At 33.5% G+C, this 20,642-nt stretch overlaps 1 protein-coding gene across 22 annotated transcripts in view; it reads right to left on the reverse strand.

The window, feature by feature from the left end:
- The window catches only part of Trip12 (thyroid hormone receptor interactor 12), a 150,889-nt gene that overhangs the window by 26,695 nt on the left and 103,552 nt on the right, over window positions 1-20,642 (reverse strand). For 12 of the 22 annotated variants that reach the window (XR_013424355.1, XM_040267969.2, XM_040267973.2 and 9 more), the window contains 15 exons: window positions 19,046-19,114; window positions 18,779-18,944; window positions 15,901-16,018; window positions 15,628-15,787; window positions 13,643-13,796; window positions 12,306-12,534; window positions 11,885-12,003; window positions 9,266-9,473; window positions 6,926-7,026; window positions 6,581-6,755; window positions 5,352-5,493; window positions 3,963-4,154; window positions 2,779-2,930; window positions 1,163-1,335; window positions 606-679 (listed from right to left, as the gene is read on the reverse strand). Coding sequence is in view for 21 of the 22 variants with exons in the window: in XM_040267969.2 (XP_040123903.1) it covers window positions 606-679; window positions 1,163-1,335; window positions 2,779-2,930; window positions 3,963-4,154; window positions 5,352-5,493; window positions 6,581-6,755; window positions 6,926-7,026; window positions 9,266-9,473; window positions 11,885-12,003; window positions 12,306-12,534; window positions 13,643-13,796; window positions 15,628-15,787; window positions 15,901-16,018; window positions 18,779-18,944; window positions 19,046-19,114 (2,232 nt within the window). In the remaining variant the exon portion in view is untranslated. The remainder of the gene's footprint in view (window positions 1-605; window positions 680-1,162; window positions 1,336-2,778; window positions 2,931-3,962; window positions 4,155-5,351; window positions 5,494-6,580; window positions 6,756-6,925; window positions 7,027-9,265; window positions 9,474-11,884; window positions 12,004-12,305; window positions 12,535-13,642; window positions 13,797-15,627; window positions 15,788-15,900; window positions 16,019-18,778; window positions 18,945-19,045; window positions 19,115-20,642) is intronic. The other 10 variants (XM_078018155.1, XM_078018150.1, XM_078018158.1 and 7 more) reach the window with 6 other exon arrangements.

The raw sequence follows: 20,642 nt of genomic DNA on the forward strand, positions 1-20,642 counted from the left end.
CTAGGCTCCTCAGTGGATATTTGAAATAGCAGACAGTATTGAAGCCCCCATATAGGCCAAGGATCCCTTTTCAGAAATGCTTGGGATCAGAAGTATTTCAGGTTTGATTTTTTTTTTTTTCCTTCAAATCTGGGGATATTTTCATATATATCACAAGTTATCTTGGGAGTGGGATCCAAGTCAAAACAGGAAATTCAAGTTAGTTTTATATGCACTTTATACACATAGCCTTGAAATTATATTTTCACAATTCATTTTGACTATAACCTGAGCCATGATGTCCAGTACAGAATTTTCCACGTGTGATATCATGCTGGTGCTCAACGTTTCAGACTTTGGATTTTCAAATTAGAAATGCTTAATCTGTATGTACCACATTTATTCCTATATACACATAACTATGATAAAGTTTAATTTATAAACCAGGTACTCAGTAAGAGATTAATAATAAAATATAACTATCACAATACACTGTGGTAAAAGTTATATGAAAGTTACTTAAAACTTATGAATTATTTCTGGAATTTTCCACATTATGTTTTCAGACAGTGGTTGACAATGGTTAACTACTGTATTATACAACATGATGGGACTAGTTATCTTACCAGAGACTCGTCTATTTCCTCATCTGATCCATCATCATCGCTGTCTTCATCATCTTCTCTTACTCTTCCATACCCTACATACAAAGAATAATGTTAAAAGTCTAATAATTTTACTGAGTGAAAGAAAAGCCTATATGTACTATTAAATTGATATTTTAAGAAAAAAAAAAGTTCATATCATAGTCTGTGCTCTAAAACAGAAAGAGCTAAGAAAATTCTCAAACACAAAATGACCTTTCTATTGCATTCCAACATAAAAAATTAGTTCTTCTCAATTAAGCAGTCAACCCCTAATAAGTACAACATATGCCTATAATAAGAAATGGCTAGGGTATGGCTCTGTGATAGAGTGCTTGCCTAGAGTTCACAAGGCCCAGGTTCTATGCCCAGCACTGCAAAACAGGAAAAAAGGGGGGTTGGTTGAAAGAAGGAACACAAGTTGATATTGTCTAGATTTGATCAGAAGCAGCATTAAATATGGAAATAGTGTGCATCTCTCTCTCACTACTAATTCCATCTCAAATACATAGATACACAAATGCATATATGAAAAGTACCTCTAACTACAAGGTATCTCTCAATAGCTTGTACCAAAGCCAGAGGGTCAATCTTGACAGGTCCACCCTTCCACTGCTTCACATTTGCACAGTCAGGATGTCTTTGTAATTGGCATTTCAACTGATGTGTGTTGAAAAATTTTAAAGCCTGTGATCCTCTGTTGAGAGAAAAGCTCAAAATAATTTATGAAAAAAAGTTATTCTATTATTTTCCATAATTGATACACATTAATTCATATAAAAAGTTATATATTCATTTTCCTAGAGCATAAAAAAGCACTTATAGTTCCATAAATGAGAAAGCCAATAAAGCAAGTTATTATAGTAAAAGCTAAGAAGTAAAAGATGAATGTGTATGCACACATCAACATTCAATTTGTCCTACCATGAATCCATGTGAGTAGAAATACCACATCATGGATATTTGGTTGTATCTCTGAAATTAAAATTTATTTAATTACTTGAGCATACCCACTTGTATAATATTCTGTCCTTTCATATAAAATTCCATTTAAAAAAATAGAAACCTCTGTTTTTGCTGCCAAAGATTTCAGCTATGAAGTTATTTTAAAAACTAACCTGTGAAATTTATTTTACCACATACTCTGGAATGAAAACTGTTTAAGCTACTACACTTAACATCTGGTAATGATGCTTAATATCTCATTTCTGAAAAGTTCTGTCCCATTTCCATTAGGCAAGAGTTAGATAAACAAACTTATAAAGTGTTTCTCTAAAAGATTATATAAAAGCAGCAAATAGAAGTATAATATTCTATTATATACATATTAAGCATATTTCATACAAATTTTCAACAGAAATAAAAAGCTTCATGATTTTCTTAAGCAGAGCTGAAAATATCCTTTTATGTCGTAGTTATTGCAGGGCAGTATAATGATCCAAAATGAATACAACATCACACTAGTGACATTTTAACTTTCAAAGGCAGTAAACAACCCTAGTCTATGCTGTGATAGCTTTATTTAAAAATATGTGCTTTTTGGTCAATCAAAAGTTCTCAAATGTTTTTAGAATACCTCAGTCTGTGGGTTTTAGAATGAAACAGATTTCTTATTTTCAGTCACAATATTCCATGATGTCTGTAACATTCCATAACACACAACAAATTAACTTTTATAATCAATTCTTTCTGTAATCCCACAAATTCTTAAATCTACATCATAGAAAAAAAAAAAACCAGCAATTTCTGTCAATAAAACTTCTAAATTACACTTACTTGTTAAAACCCATCAAAATACAAGGTTATAACAACTTATATATGGAATCAGACTATGTAAATATTTTATTATTCATATCCACAAAATTCTTGCAGAGGCTTTATATTAAGGTATATCAATTTAAGGAAAACTAAGTTTCTTACAAAAGTTACCAACAGTCACTGGTTTCCATACTTTTAAAAGATCAGACTTAAGACACATAGTATAATCTTAAAGATAAAAAGCATTTGATTCTTTCTTTAGATACTCAGTTTCTTTATTCATTACAGAAGAATATTCTTCAGGCAGACTAAGACTTTACCAGACCCCTTGCCACTTTACCTTAAAATAACCACCAAATTTCCAGTGGCAAGGGGATACCCAAGCAATGGTCCTTACCTGCCGCCTGTCCCATTTCCACTAGGGAAATCATGCACTTTGACTGGAAATTGTTCCATCTGGCTGAGGCAGTTGTTCATCTTGTGAACTAATGCCAGCAAAGGTGCATTACCCACTGGTTCTACTCTTCCAATGGGCTCTTCTCCAGGAAGCTAAAGTTATAAATAAACCATTGGTTAAGTGAGGTCTTTTGAGAATAGAATACTACTCCCACAAGAAAATTTAATAAACAGTTTTAGGAAAAAGAATTATTCTACTTATTTTTATCTTTTCCTCAAGCATGGCATAAAACATCCAATGGTGTCATGTTATCTGTTTAATCTCCAATAAGCATCAACTGTGCATTAGGTAGTCCCATAAATTAAAATAATACAAGCAGTCTCAAATGCTTGTGAGCACTATAAGGGCATAGTTAAAGAGTTCTGCTAATATAAAAGAGTAACCTGTAGGCCCAATACCCAGATAATCCAGAAAGAAACTTCCTGAGGGAATGCTTCTCTAAGGCACCTATAAACAGGAGAAAGTTAAATTAAGAGAATTCAAATGTAGTCAGTGAGTGAAGAATGGGGGAGCCAGCCTTTGGTTCCTGGATATATAATCTACATTATAAAATGATGAAGGAGTACCCTTGAAGGGAACTGCTAGGACTCTTTTATGTACAAAATAGAAATATTTTATAGCCTGTTTTATGGCCATAGCTACACTATATCTACCTACTTTCCTAAAAGTAGATATTGAAAACTAAAACAAATGTTGAGAAGAAAAAAATATTCAGAGGTAGGAGATTAATGGCTTATCTTATAGGTGGGAAAAAACACCTCAAGGTACCATGGGATTGTGGCTCAGTGGTAGAGTGCTCGCCTAGCATGTGCAAGACCCTGGGTTCGATCCTCAGCACCACATCAAAATAAATAAAATACCGTGGTTAACTATAACTGGGGGAAAAAAGGATACCATAACCACACAAATTAACATGGGCTTCATCAAAATCATCATTTCACTGATTTACTATTTACTATGATACATAGCAATTCAAGGAGCCCAAATGCATTATAGCAAGGCAGAAACTTTGCCTTGATATCCTGACTAACATCTACTAAAATTTTATTACTGGGATGAAAAAACATGCATTAGTGAATACTGACTCTGATATTGAGATACACAAACATTATTAGACAACTTACTGGAGAAGAAAAAAATACATGAAGGAATCTCTTTAATCTGATCTCTCTGCTCACAGCATCCTTTTCACTTTTAGATGTCAAATATAGCAACAGCTGCTTCACGAATCCACTATGCTGGATTTCAAATGACGAAACATCTGATTCTGAGACTATGCTACGGATTTCTACAAGGCACTCAGCTCCACCATCCACCTGGGGGCGGGGGGGGGGGGGGGGAAGAGTTGTGAATAGTATTTCTATATTGACTTAAACAACACTTATTAACACAAAATTCACATTTCCCCAAAGGGAAATAAATATATTCTCAATACCTTTTAAAAAGAAGGATAAAGATAGGGGCAGTGATGCACAACTGTAATCCAGTAAGAGGCAGGATTGCAAGTTTGAGGCCAACCTCAGCAACTTAGTGAGACCTGCCTCAAAATTTGCAAAAAAAAAAAAAAAAAACATTAAAAGGGCAGTGGGGGTGGAGGTGGTTGTGGCTAGTGGTAGAGTGCTTGCTCACCACATTCAAGGCCCCAAGTTCAATCCTCAGCACAACATAAAAGTAAATAAAGGTATTGTATCCAACTACAACTAAAAAAAAAAATAAATATTTTTTTAAAAGGGGGTGAGGGATGTAGAGCCCAAAGAGGTCAAGGGAATGGTACATTCTTAATAAATCCATGAAAAATAGAATCTGATACCAAGACACACAAGAATGTTATATATGAAAAAGAAAATCTATTCAAAATAACAAGGGAAAAAAAAAAAGATCTACTTATTTAACCAATGTCATTTTCTTTAAAGAGAAGAAAGAATATAAATTGAAAAATAAAAGGATATAATACCAGAAGGAAAAGATGACCCAAGAATACAAAATATGACTTCAAGTTAACACACTCAAAATCCTAAAGTAATGGATGATTTCTTAGAAAAATTAACCAAAGTTGCTCAAAGTACATAAACACACCCCTCCACCCCCAAAAAGCCCCCTCAAAAAAAAAAAAAACAACCATATGAAATGTACAAGGATTGTTAAGCCTCTGCCCCCTCCAACATTATGAGATCCCAGGTAGAGAAAAGCATAGGAGAGACCAGCCAACTTTATTATTATCAGTTCAAAAAGGTTTAGAAAAGATATATGCTTGAGGGACATTTCTGAAATTTCTTCATTTATCAAGAAATAATGGAATGTGAAGAAAAGAAAGTGAAAGATTAACTTTCTACATTTCATGACAAGATGATGAATCACAACAGTCAAGAGACAAGTAAAAGAAATGTTAGTAGTAAAGATACATATTTGATTCTTTTAAAAAAGTAGACCTATGATAGCTAAATCCACAGTAAGGGAGAGTCATCAAGAAAAGAAATAGCAAGAATAAAAAGATGCTGGAAGAGACATGATACCTGGAGGTTGAGTTGTTCAGTTGCAGCACAAAGTCTCTGAAGGACATTCAGTGCAGGGTTGCTTCCATCCATATTCTCAGAACTAAAATAACGCTCTACAAATTTATGTGCCTGCTCCTTAATCCAACCTTTAATTTTTTCTCTACAAGGAAAAGGGAGATATTAAATTCTCAGTGTTTATACTATGACTTTTGATCAAAAGAAAGTAAATAACCACATTTTAAACACTTTCTGGCCTAGGCTCAGATGAATAAATTCAGGTTCCATAGTAACCAAATTGTTTCACTTTGAGGTACTTAAAATACACTTTAGGTCATTACTTGAACAGTAAGCAAGATATTCTAATTTCTTGTTACTCTACCAAGGTAATGATTTCCTAAGTGTTTACCAAAATGAAATTTTACATGGTAGTTTCTTAAAGTACAGACATATCCAAGGTGTCCTTACTTGTGCTCCCTGGAGAGCTGAAGTAAAAAACTATTGAGAAACAGGCACCCTGTAGATGTGTGATAAGGTATGACAAAAAGATCTGGATTTTAAATTACAAGTGCTGGTGGTTTCAGAAATATATTTGCTTAATTATTTTTATTAAGTGAAATTCAGAAAAAAACCAAAAAACTAAAAATCACCACTTTTTTTTTAAAGTGTGCATATTTTCTCAATGGCATTTAATTTTTTGAAATTTCTCATTTGCAGAGAAAGTTACACGTTGGTATTCTATATTCAGAGCCAAAAAAAAACAAAACAAAAACTCCCAAAGACCTCAAAAGCTAATTTGTAAATTAGTTTGAAATAGTTTAGCTGACAGTTCCAAGTTCTTAAAAAAAAAAAAAAAAAAAAAAAAAAAAAAGGCTCTCCTCCAAATCTTTACTTTCGATTGAAATGGGAAGAAAATTTCTGTCATAAAAACACGTGTGGACAGAAAATACCAGCTTTTCTTTCTCTAAAACAAAACGAAGGGAAAGTTTCCATCCGGGACATAATTTGGTTTTGAATATATATTACATTTTAAAACTCAAGCTGGGAGTAAGATGCAATGTAGGAAAAAAACAGATGCAGGGTTCATGAATTGAGAATATACCTCATCCTTGAGCTATGCCACTTCTGAGAACAAATTAAAGTTCTGTGTCCACGCATCATCTCCACACAATAAATGTGCTGAATGAAACAATGTTAAGGTTTCTGATATAAGAATAGAAGCAAAACAGAATTAACCCCCCCCACTTCACCTATTATTGGATATTGTGTCCTTTGAGGCAGCTCTGGCAAGACCACTAACTCCTGCAGTTCGAGCGGGCTCAATGTTGTTACTGTTGGACTGTGCGCTTAACCTTCCCCATGTTTTTGGATTCAAGCTTGCCAGGAAAGATGATTTAGGTGACTGAGTAGTAGTGGGGCTTTTAGCTATGAAAAGAAAAAGAACAGTTAAGTAATTTTAGCATTATTAATGAGAACCACAGAGTTTAAGACTCGCCGCCCTAATGCATTAATTAATAAAAGAACTAACATCACTGGGTCTTCAGACTGGGTATTTACTATCTCATCTTGCCCCTACAGTTTCACAAAGGAATTACCTTGATTGTCTACTTTGTCATCATCTCTTGGAGGTGAGTACTTTGGCCTTCTTGGCCCTCGTTTTGGCAGTCGTTTTCTCTTCAGAACATCACTTAATCGACTAATATGGAAAAATATGGTATAAGTTTAGTAATCACCACTAAAACAGTAGCAAAAATAATGAATCACAATATATTTTACATTGAAATAGGGTAACTTTCATTTAGTGATTATTTAATAATGCTGACTCTGTACCAGTCATGTTCAAACAGGTACTGATAAAAGAAATGATTAATAAGGACTAAAAATAGAAACAACTAGAATATCTGATTAATCCTCTATGTGTTCAGCTTTATTTTCAAATGTGGTGTATAAAGTATATAAAACAAATATAATAAGAGCCAAATTAGTAAAAGTTGTGTGAAGAGCAGTCAAATATGAGTACTAAATCTCTTCCTAATATAAATGATAACAATTAAAATATGCATGGCACTTGGTGATCACACAATCAAAATTCTTTCCTAACTGCTTACACTATCCTACACAAAGTTGTGCACCAGTGGGAGTAACAAACTAAATAAATGAGCGTATAAACACTTCAGTGGGGTTTTTTTAAAACCTATGTATGTATCTAGTTGAGTGACAGTGTAAGGAACCTATTTTTAATTAGAACCATGATTGAAACTGAACTGTCTATAACTACTGTTCTTAACAACATTAGAAATAATTTTAAGTAGCAACAGATTCTTTAAATAACTAAACTATGTAAAATGGAAAAGATGAAATATTTGGGTTCTTTCAATTCTCAGCACCAAAATAAATGAATGAATACATACATAAATGTATGCTTCACTTCTATTAGTCTGTGGCTCAAGTAAAATTGAAAAAAAAAAGTTGGAAAAATCCTTCTACATCTGACATTTCTACAGCACATGTTTAATGATGTGTTCAAATGTGCTTGATAATTAAGAAAAATGATAAGACTAAAATATGATAAGACAATTTCTACTTTAAAACTGAATTAATGAACTTGAAATATAAAACCCTTTAAAACTCTGAAAATACTTTTAAAGTTTCTCCTTCCAATCAACTTCTTAAGAGTGGCTCAACAATACTGCATTTACCTGAGCTATATCCCAGTACCATGAAATTCACTTGTACATTTATAATGGATGTCTCAAACACTGTGCCTGTATCATATGGTTAAATCCTACAATAACAGGTTTACTGCAGCCTCCAGGGGTGGGAGTGGGGCTAGGGAGGAAGGAGAAGGGATGATGTGTGGCTAGAAGGGAAAGCAACACATGAGGGAAAACAATACATGTGCAACCTCAGAATTGGGAAGGTGGTGAGCCCCCACTATTCTCCTGGCCCAGTCTCATCAAACTTGGCCAATAACACAGATACCACCAAAACTAAGGAGTTTTCCTAAAGTAACACTCACAGTTTGCTACAAAGCCTAGAACCACTGAAATTTGTCTTTAAGCTAGAGTAGACAACTGCCAGCAGGTGGCACCAAAAGCAGCTCTATCTCTACTACTGGTGAGCTGCACAGGACAATGCTACCCTGAAGTTTCCAAGCCTTAATTTTTGAGCCCCACTTACTGTTTCTGTTTTATCAAGACTTACTCTTCAGTTAAAAAGGAGCAAAATTACACAGAGAACATCCCAAATCAGAGAACATTCCAAATTTCAGAATCTTTTCATCATATACCATTCATATAGCAATATTAAAATTTCTAACACCAAAGAAACAAAAACCCGTTCAAGAAAGTGTGATGTTTCCAATTCAACAATATGAAAATCAATGAGGGTTTGCCAATATTCTTAACATAGTACATCAGAGATAAATTCTTTAAGAACTACCCATTTTCACTTGTTAACAAAGCAAGGTATTTGCTTCTATTTGCTAATTAAAGATAAATGGAAAATCAGTTATCTTTGCCTTGTCTAGAACTTCAATTTTTAATATTTTTCACAGTATCAGTACCTAGATGTCTCAGAGGTTATATTTATGCAGCAATACAGTAAACAATCACACAATTATGGAAACTAAAGCTGAAATACTATATCTGTAATGTTGTGCAATTTACTAACATCTCTGAGCCTTTTATGTCAATGGAAATAGCACATATATCTTGTAGTTCCAAAGCAAGGCAAAATAAAAATAAAGCAGCTTTTCCCAAAATATTTTCCTCTTACCTGCTAAATGTCTAACAAAAGATAGAAAAACAAAATGTTCACTTTCTGACATTCTTTCACTTTCTGACATTCTACCATTTAAATCCCTATTGAGTCTCAGGTACCAAAAGAGAGCTAAAGTCAAAGAATATAAAAATCATATTGAAAACCTCACTTACCCTTGAGGGCTTAGATCTAAAGAATCATCTCTGCTGTGCTGCAAGCTGGGAGATCCCAAATCAGCGGTGGCATTAGTGGCAGCTGTGGCTGTTCCACTGCTGACTGATGTTGTGGACCCCAAAGATCCTGACCCATTCGTACACGCCTTTGGTGGACTTGTCAACAAAGACTCTGATTCCGCTAAATGTTTAACTTGATGCATTACACCTTTATAATAATGGGAATAAAAAGGAGCTGGTTTCAGTTAGGAGTGAGGGCCACCTCCCACCTTACAAAATCCCTAATCAAACAATAGCTGGCAAATGGGGGAAAGTTTAGAAGCCATATATTTCAACATGACTCAATCATAAAGATATGAAAATTATAAAAAAGATATTTATATTGATATGTTTTCTTAGATTATAGGCAAGGTGCACACATTTACAACCCCAGCTACTTGGAAGGCCAAGGAAACAGAAACAAAAGTTTTGAGAATAGCCTCAATAACTTAACAAAACTCTGCCTCAAAATAAAAAGTAGAAAGAGATACAGATGTAGGTTACTGGTAGAGTGCCTCTGGGTTCAATACATAGTATTGTACAAAACAAAAACAACCAGATCATATAAAATTTAATAGGACTGCAAATAAAGTCCTACTCAGGGTTTAGAATATTCATTATAAAAACAATAATCAATTACAGAAATATAGTACATCTTATGATATGATCAATCAGGGGAGAGGGAGGAACATAGTACTGTTTTATAACTTCAAGTGCTACAAGTTGACACTGCTGTCCAAGATGGTGACTGTCACTGTTGGCGGCATATGAAGAAAGCCAAACTGTAAACTTATAAGGTGGGATTCTCATCTGGGGTAGGATCACAGAATTGTATATACATGAAGGCAAGGAAACTATATAGAAATCTGAATGAATTTGAGGGAAAATAAACACATTCTCATTGTGCTGAGGAAGACTCCAGATGAGAAGAGAAGAGAAGAGAAGAGAAGAGAAGAGAAGAGAAGAGAAGAGAAGAGAAGAGAAGAGAAGAGAAGAGAAGAGAAGAGAAGAGAAGAGAAGAGAAGAGAAGGAAAAAAAAGGAAAGAAAGAAAACTGTTCAAAACAAAGAAAAAGCTGGGCATGTGGTGCATTGCCTGTAATCCCTGCGGCTTGGGAGACTGAGAGAGGAGAATCGCTACTTCAACGCCAGCCTCAGCAAAAGCGAGGTGAGACTATGTCTCTAAATACAAAATAAGGGCTGGGGATGTGGCTCAGTGGTTAAGTGCCCCTGAGTTCAATCCCTGGTATCCCCTCACCCCCGGCCCCAAAGGAAATCAAAACAGTGTTATTTAAATGAAACCTACTTTAATGATGAAAGCCTCTTCCCATTTTGTTCAATACTATTATATTATCTATTTCATTTTCAAGATATGAAGAAATTAAGACACAGTCGAAGAAAAAATGGTCAAAAGAACAGAAAATGAAACTAAAAAATTACTTGAGGGAGAAAATAACTTTTCCCCATGTCTCCATAAGACCTTAATATCCTAAAAGACCAGAAAGGCTTAAAAAATTTTCTGTTAAGAACTTCTTGATCAATTAGGTAATACTGATAGGTTTATCTCTGAAATCTTCATTAAAAAAAAAATGGAAAAGTACCAGATCTACCAGGTTGATTTTGACATTCAAATGGTGCAAACTGAAGAACTAGACAAACTGCATTCTAGAAGACTGTTCCAAGCCTTAAAATATTCCATTATCCACACAATAAAAAATACATCCTCGGTGGAATGAGATGGACTTCATTACCCTAAGTGCATGTATGAAGACAGAATGGTATGACTGTACACTGTATTCAACCAGAGATATGAAAAATTGTGCTCTATATATGTAACATGAATTGAAATGTGTTCTGCTGACATATATAACAAATTAGAAAAAAATTTAAAAAATCTTTTAAAAAGAATGAAAAATATATCTTCTAATGAGAATTTTTCTGGTGTGTTGATATGATTCTAAGAAACAAAGCAACAGGTAGGGGCGGGTGAAGCTTCACTGAACTGTACAAGGGGAATTAGGAAGGAGGATGGGAATGGGAAAGACTGTAGAATGAATTGCACATAACTTTCCTATGTTTATATATGAATACACGATTATTTTAACTCCACATCATGTACACGACAAAAATGAGAAGTTATACTCCATGTATATGTGATATGTCAAAATACATTCTACTGTCATGTATAACTAAGAAGACCAAATAAAAATAAAATAGCTAGAAAACAAAAAACAAAGCAACATTTGACTTTCTGAAGGAATCTTTATGGGTGGTCATATATTACCTATATGTTAAAAGTCCATAATTGATTTTAAATTTAGTATTTAAGGAAACATTCAACTCATTGAAAAATACTAAGTATTCATTAGTTGACTACATTAAAAAGCATACTAACTGCATTTATATTATATACAAACATTTAGAAATACATAAAAGATATTCTACAGGCACTTAAGCTCTAACTGTGTAAATATCTGGTATTTTAAAAAGCTCAGATTGTCTGTACATTTAAAACTATTTCTACTTAAGTACTATCTAGACTGAATGATTGATCATTAATTTATTACAAGGAATGACATTACCTTCTCTTCTGAAGTAAACACTAAAAATATCAGGTAATTTCTGCATTAATATTTCTGCCATCTGAAGTGCTCCAACTACTATCTTCAGGTCTTGGCTTGATAGCATGGAAGCAATGTGACTAAAAAAAGAAAGCATTCATATATAAAAACTTTGTCTGAACTTGACATTATTTTTGGCCACATCACCTTAAATTTGAGAACAAAATATTTTTGTCATGAAACCACGCCATCATTCTAACATTTTTTCTTAAATTCTTAACTTTTATATTTTATACTTTTTTTATTAAAGTTTTGTATTAATACAGGGCTCCTATGCTCCAGTCATGTACATATTTTTTTCTGTATACTGATTCTAGAGGTTCCTGAAATTATTTGCAAAGACTTGAATTTCTAAATGTTTTTACTATTTCCATGAACACACCTTGAAACAGCATGATTTTTCAGAACATCCTTCAGAAGTTCGGCATCCGCAAAATAAATTATTCTAAGAATTGCTCTAAGGCACTTATGTCTGACCGCAGGTCCTGCTGAGGAACTATACACTTCATAAAGAACACCAAATAATGTCTTAATAAAAGACTTAGCCAGTTCCGGATCCTCTTTCATAAGCTGTGCTCGAGCATCATCCTTCTTTAACTCTGAATATCCACCTGTTATTTAAAAAAAAAAAATACAGTTCTATAGTGAAAAGATTTCAGAAACACAATACACAACGTATTTAATTAAGTCAATGTAATTATCTGCTTGAAAATTTTTTCATTATAGAACATTATTTTCATTGTTGAATTCAACTGTGGTCTACACACTAAAAATACTACTAAGTCAAAATTTATACACAGGAAACTATTGACTGTTATAGCCAGCTAAAGATAATGAAGTATATCACCACACCATATCATTTTATTTAACTAATACATAATTCAGAGAAATACTGGGGAAATTTCAATACTAACAAACTAAAACATTTTTAAGAAATAAGCAGAGTCCAAGAAATGCAAAGTACTTAGCTGAAAGCTAAATAAAATGGATAAACAAGGGGATTTTGTCACACTTTGCTTAGAGGAAAGAAGTATAGGGAAAAAGTAACTGATGAACCAGGAGTTGGAAAAAGTCTGGAATGTCCAGCCCAATATATCACTTGGCTTTGTAAATAAATTATTATTAGAACAAACCATGCACATTGGTTTGTATATTGTATATGCCTGCTTTGAACTACAAAGACACTGGCCAATATAGAGAATTATGATTTAAAAAGTCTAAAATATTTACTCTCTGACCCATTTTGAAAAAATATTTGCTGACCACTGCAATCTAAACTAGAGCTGCAAAAGCAATGGACTGAATTCCAGGGGAAATTCTGAGAGAAATTCTTAATTAAGGAGTGGGTGCAAGAAATGGGTGGTGTCAGAAACATGGAAAAAAAAAAATCACTATCATCTGTTCTCTTCATCAGTGAAGAAGAGAATTTTGTCACAAAGGCATAAAATAAAAACAATAATAAAACTAAAGGTAGAGGGTTAATAGGACCGGCCAGTTCTGAGACATAACTGTGAGAAAGACACCAGAGTTAAGTAATATGGTTCATTGATCAAATAAGGAACATAATTTTTAAAAAGCAAAAACAAACTAAAAAAACCCATAAATTACTCTTAGTAAGTGCCTTAAGCTAAATAAGGATATTTAATGAAACAATTATTTATTATGCAAACACAAAACACTACCTACAGTATAGCACTATTTAACTTCCAAAGTACTTACTAGTGTTAGTATTGGCTAATGGGTTAGGTTTTCTCTGAATGGCACGTGCTGTTCCCGTGTCCTCATTGATTTGCTGCATAGAATTAAAATCAATAGTATAAACTCGTCCCAGAGTGGACAAGCTTATCTCATCCTCACCGACCTGATGGGCTGCCTGAGAGCAAAGAAAGAGAAACCTTGAATATAAACATGGAGAAATTCATTACCTTAAGACACAGCGGGAACCCTCCATACATGTTATCTTACATTTTTCCCCCCAATCAGGTCTTAGATGATGAGATAACAGAATATGGAAGATTTAATAAGTGTGGATATGACAAAATTCATTTATTCAATAAATCATTTTTAATTAAACAAAGATATATACCTAAGTTCCTATGAGGCACCCTTAGACATAAATGCATATAAAACTCTAATGAAACAAAGCCATATAGCAACACTGACATGAAGATACCATTTTACCATTTGCATTAAAGAAGTTTTTTTTCCCAGTGCTCTACCACTGAGCCATATCCCCAACTTAACGAAAGCTTTTAAGATATAGCTGAGAGAAAAAAATTTATTATCCATAATCTTAGAATCCAATTCCTAAATCAGAAAGATTATTTATATAATGAATTCTTTGTAACCCACAATATCCTCCTTTAAAGAAAATGATCCTATACAATTGTCCTTGAGTACACAAAGAAGACTTTACATTTAAATGGTACTCTCAAGATCCAAAGGAACACAAGTAAAACTAAGAGAGTAATCTCCAAGGTTGAACACAGCAGATGGAACACTGTTTGACTTCAGACAGTCTTACAAGCCACAGATTATTCATTCATTTTTAGAGTTCAATTTAGGCTGGCACTGCAAGACTGAATGTAAGAAAGGACTCTTAGGAAACACAACAGAGTAAGCTAATAGTGAAGTGCAATTACCAGGAAAATGCTAAACAGAACACTTAAGAGATGAAGACCACTAGCAAGTGTAGTCTGCTTACATTCTAAGGCTAACAATGCACAAAAGAACCAAGTTCACTTTCACTAATAGTAGCCTCACTATGAGTTTAGATTTCTTCATGAGAGGTTTTAATTTTAAAATGTATGTCGATGGTTAAATTTTATTTCAAAAATTCATTTTCAGACACTAACTGGAAAACATCTTTAAAGACGGATGTCTTTTAAAGAAGTGTGATGTTCCAAGAATATTCAAATATGAAGGCTGAAATTAGAAAATAAAATTTATAGGCATTTTATATATAGAAAATATTAGTAAAGGATACATAACATCTCAATGCAATATTTCAAAGCTGTGGCAAACATTTTGCTGATTTGAGAATTTAAAAAAATATTTCAGTGTAAACATTAAGTATAGAAATAAAAATGAAATATCAAAATAAATAAGCCAGGAAAAAAAAAAAAATCACTGTTGACATTTTGGTACTTTCCTTTTGTATTATTCTTCTCTCATGAAGTTCCCAAAAGATTCATATAATTTTTGTGTATAATATTTTTCATTTATGTCATCAAAATCTATCCCATTAATAACCAAATTATGAGTTTACATATATATCATAATTTCCTTATCATTCACCCAGAGCTAGATATTTGTTTTCATGTTGTAGCTCTTAAAAATTACGGAGGTATGTAAATCTTTGTTTGTGGGAGATTTCTTTTGAATTGAAGTAAAAGTAAATATATTTTAGAAGCATGTAGCCTAATTTCTCCAATGTTTCCTTTCAAGAATGAGGAAACTATGGAACAAAGAACTTAAATTACTTGCTCCAAGTCAATCAGGTAGTTAGCAGCAGAAGCAGGACTAGAACATCATGTTTTCTGACCTGAACAGAAATGAGGACCTTGTTCTCAGGAGACAAAATGAGAGAATCTTAAGTTAATTCAAAATTGAGCACACCGGAAGTATACACACCCACCTCCCATTCCATCCCTACACCCACTATCCACCAAAACAGACATATTTAAATGGTACAATGAAACTACTACCTCAATGATCCGGCTGTCAATCCTGTTATAGGGATGCCAGAGGCCCCGGTCATCTCGCCACTGCCATATCGCACCATCTGTGTTCTGTGCATTTCCCTTCTTCAACATGGTATCAACTGCAAAAATGCCTTCTTTTGGTAAACATGGCATAAGTTCACTGAAAACAAAAAGTGCAATTATTTTAATAAGTAGCTTCCTGAACTATGGGTGAATGTTAGACTTCTAAAATAACCTCACAAACTACAGAATTATTATTAGCCCCATCTTTACCAAATCAGGGATGTCAGTTCATATAGTTCTTGAGGACTCCGTGGAACAAGATCAATTTGCTCTTGACAGCTTCCATTGGAGGCACCACACAGCAGGAAGTGAAGAGTTTCTGCAATATCTGTGAAACCAGCAAGAAAACACAACAGCCTATTAAATTAGTTGTAGTACCTAATTTAAGAGACAATCAAGTTGGGCATGGTAGCACATGCCTATAATCCCAGCAGCTCAGTAGGCAGAAGCAGGAGGATTGAGTTCAAAGCCAGCCTTATCAAAAGCAACTCAGTGAGACCCTTTCTCTGGGGATGTGGCTCAGTGGTTGACTGTCCCTGAATCCCTGGTACCAAAAAAGAGAAAGGGGGTGTGGGGGATAAATAAATCATTCCCTAGGGGAAAACAATCACATTGTCTTATAAAACAACATAATACAAAAATAAGAGTTAAAAAAAATCCAAATTAACTACAATAAAAACCTAAGAAGACATTTTATGTAGATTTTAATCATTTCTTTCTAAGGACTTCACTCTTGAATCCAAACCTTCTAACTGGGTTCCTAATTGAAATTACAACCATCTAACCAGAGAATGAGAATTTTTTTACTACATTCCTTAAGGAGTACAGCACTTTGTACAAAAGTACACTCAACATACTCGTATTCACATACATTGATATATATACCTTTGATTCAAATATAATGAAAATGTATGGCAAATAGGATCTAATGTAGCACCTGGGAACGCTTGGAGCTTCCCTACTATGATCAGGAAAGCCACTGCCTTATGTGACATTGCTTAGTTATCAACTTCATATAGAGGCTCATTTTAATAATTCTCTACATAAGTTTCCATTCCCAGAAGATACTAATCAGTTTCTGGAAGATGCTGCATGAAAACTGCCCAGGTGCATTGATAGTGTGAATAGAAAGAACTTCCAGTCTCCACAGGTTTAGTCACTCTGTGGACAGAGCTGAATCTCTGTTGGTTGCTAGTGTGTGTTTGTGTTTCTGTAATTATTACAGATATGCAAAAATGTACAATTGTGAAAGTGATTAAAATTTCTAAAAAAGGTAGTTTTTCTTTTTTCAAGAAATGTGAAAGGCTGGGCATGATGGTGCACACCTGTAATTCCAGTGACTTCAGAGGCCAAAAGTTTAAGGCCAGCCTCAGGAAACTAAGACCCTGTAGCCAAATTTAAGGAAAAAAAAAAAAAACTTAAAAAAACGCTGGGGTTGGTGCTCAGTAGCAAAGTGCCTCTGGGTTCAATCCCAGTAACCCCCACCCCCAGCAACACACACACACACACACACACAAAAAAAAAAAAAAAAATTGTGCATTATCAATTTTTTTAATATTTATTTTTTTGTTGTAGTTGAACACAATATCTTTATTTATTTTTATGTGGTGCTAAGGATAAAACCCAGGGCCTTGCACACGCTAGGCAAGTGTCATCAATTCTTGAATTTTTTTTTTTTTAAAGAAATTGAATGACCAGAAACATAAACAAACAGAAAAAGTCCACATTTCCTCTCTGATATCAATATAGGGAAAAAAAAATTATGTCTAGCAGCCTCCATGATAAATGTGTGCGAAACTTCTTGGGAGTTAAAGAGGTGAAAATATGCATCATGTTAAATTCCAAAATGTTAAAACAAAGTAAAGCAGTAATTTCCCAAACTTGTATGTACTACTATATAACACAACAGCTGCAGATAATTTGTGAAATCAAAGTCATGGAAATTCTGAGCTAATATAAAGTTTAAAGAGCTCCTGGGGACTTTAATGGTAAGAAAAGTGAATTGAGACTATTCGAGAAGGAATCAAATCTTTCTTAGTCTTATTCAGGCCAAGAGCTTGCTATTCATGACACAGGCAAAACAGTCATCTCTGAAGTACTTTTAGGAAAGACTAATCTTTTCAATAGTCTCCTCAACAAACACTTGGTCTTTCTATCAAGTTCTGTGCCAATGCACTCATTCACAAGAAATTCAATTACATAAAAACTGAAGTTTCCCCCAAAAGAAAATATTGTACTGCTAAATATACTGTCTGAACTAATGTACCAAACATTATCAGTGAATATCATTGCTGACTCCCAAACTAATACCCTCAGAGATCAGAATTATGGGTATGAAATTAATCATAATTATAGGTGTTCCAAAAATGTGATCAATACTCTACTAGAAATAAACAAAATATGTTTTCTGAAGTCTCAACCCTCTGACATTAATTTGTGAAATCAAAGGTTTAAGGCAGAAAACAATCAACTGTATGCAATACTAACACAATAAAATTTTATTTCCTGAACATTGGGTAAGGTATGGAAACACAAAATTAGCAAATAAAGTAAAATACTTTGAGCTTTTGAGGGAAGAAAACATTCCAGAATCACATAAGCTGCTGGAAAATATAATATGGGCAAAAATGATTTTAGTACCCCAAAACTGAATGCAAGTAGTTACTGATAACATAAAACTCAAAATTCTAATGAGAAACTCTTGTATGATTCATATTATATAGAAATCAATGATCTTGGGTCAATAGCCCCAAATCACCAAGGATTAATTTTTTAAATATTTTAAGTGACAGTATTAAAATTCTGTGTTAGAAACATTAATATATTGTCCAATATAAATTTTATATACATACACACACCCATCCATATATATGTATGTTCCATGACTCCCTGCTCCATCCCCATGAAACTGAACCCAGGGCCTTGCTCATGCTAAGTGAGTGCTGTACCGTTGAGCTACATCCCCAACCCATCTTCCTTAATATCCTATGTCATTCAAAATCTCTTGTTTGGCTTATGTGGACTTTACTTATCAATGAAAAACAAGCGACTTTTCTTGCTTAAAATGCAGTCATAGAACAGCACTTACTTTGCTTCATAAGTTGAACAGCTAATGTTGGACAGTTGGAACACATCAGAGAAAACATGCGAACTACCATTATAAACATCCCAGAACTTAAAATTGGTGGAGTCACAACCAACAGTTGTTGAACATTTGTAAGCAGATCTTTGGAAGCAACCTGCTGGAGTAAATTCTTCATGAACACAAGGAAAAAAAAAAAAAAAAAAAAAGGTTAAACTGTGGTTTGATAACTCAACTTTAGAAAAGTATGACCAATGACAAAATGCTGATTACCTCCTCATGTTGGAAGTTGTCCACGAGACGTGCAAAACAAAGGCAAGTACTTTCTACTGATTTTTTGTCCTATTTTTTTAAAGAAAAAAAATTAAGTTTATCAATAAAAAATTTGCATGGTCATACTTCATACAAAAATATAATACACTATATTATCTTTTTTTTTAACTCCTAATTCTCTGAGGGGACTTCAATTAGTAGATATAAGTTATTCAAACATAAATGAGCCTAGGTAAGGTAACGTTGGTACTATTAATTATACTGATTTACTAGATGAAAAGCAAAAACACAGTAAAGGAAGAATAAATATTGTGCTTATATAATCAAATACCTAAAATAAAGGCTATGTCAATAAATATTTTAAAATATTCCAAATAGAAATATTTAAATATATACACACTAAAAAGGCAGAAATAGTTAAGTCTAAGTTTGTGAACCAGGGGTATGCCAGGACTTGAGCATCTACAAATTTTCTAAATGGGGGGAAAGAGGGCTTAAATCAATTCCCCACAAATACCAAAGGACAAACTGTATTGATAATGCCAAAACTTGGGCATAGATTTGTTATAGTCCGTATAAAAACATTCTAGGAAAGATTCAATTCTACAAAATGAGAAATGATTTACTATTAAAACAAGTTGCTATTCACTATAAAAATTACAATGATCTCTCTAGAGAAAACATTTATAATAATCCTCATAATAAGTGAAAGAATATTTTACTAGTTTCACTAGTATTTTGACAGACCTTGTTTTTTCCTAATTTATAAGTAGACTTCATACATAAAAAAATACTTACTTCTGTAAAAAATAGAAATTGAGGTTTATAAAGCCCTACACCTTTCACTTCCACTATGTAACACCAGAAAGAGTGCTACCAAATAGTGGCCAAGTATTTAACTTCTCTGATTTTTATATCTTATTTCTAAATAAGGACATTATATAGTACTGATTATCACAATGAATTAGAGAATATATTTTTAGCCTATAAAAAGATTACCTTAGTCAACTGTATTTTAAAGAACAAAGAAAAAAGTGAATGGCATTACTCTGTCTTGATCATAAAAATTTCAGGGATGACTCAATGTACATTTTCATTTATCCATCTTATATAAATCCCTTATTTATTCAAACGTATTTTATGTACCTAATCTCCCACATTTTTAAGCATACTTTGGGTGATTTTAAAGCCAGATTTCTAAAACTTTCTTCAGCATAACAACAAAATTGTAAAACATTACTGTACTGCGCGCACTTTCTGTGTGTGTGTGTGTGTGTGTGTGTGTGTGTGTGTGTGTGTGTGTGAGAGAGAGAGATCAGAAGGAAATACATTCTATGCTAAACATTTATTTACAGTTTTAAAAACTCAGTTTCTCTACAACCTTGAAATTTACAAACCTGCTTTTCATACTGCATCACCAATTCTATTCCTTTGATTCTACCTTCTACATGACTACTCTTAGCCAATGCCAAACAGCTTCAGTCTACATTTTTCATTTCTATTTGGGACAGATTTGTCTCTCTTCTGGTCTTCTTAATCCATATCCTCAACCTGATCCCATCCTTACCCTTTCAAGAAAAGGTGATCTTTCCAGAAT

The sequence above is a fragment of the Ictidomys tridecemlineatus genome, chromosome 7, assembly GCF_052094955.1.
Source record: "Ictidomys tridecemlineatus isolate mIctTri1 chromosome 7, mIctTri1.hap1, whole genome shotgun sequence".
Taxonomy (NCBI): domain Eukaryota; kingdom Metazoa; phylum Chordata; class Mammalia; order Rodentia; family Sciuridae; genus Ictidomys; species Ictidomys tridecemlineatus.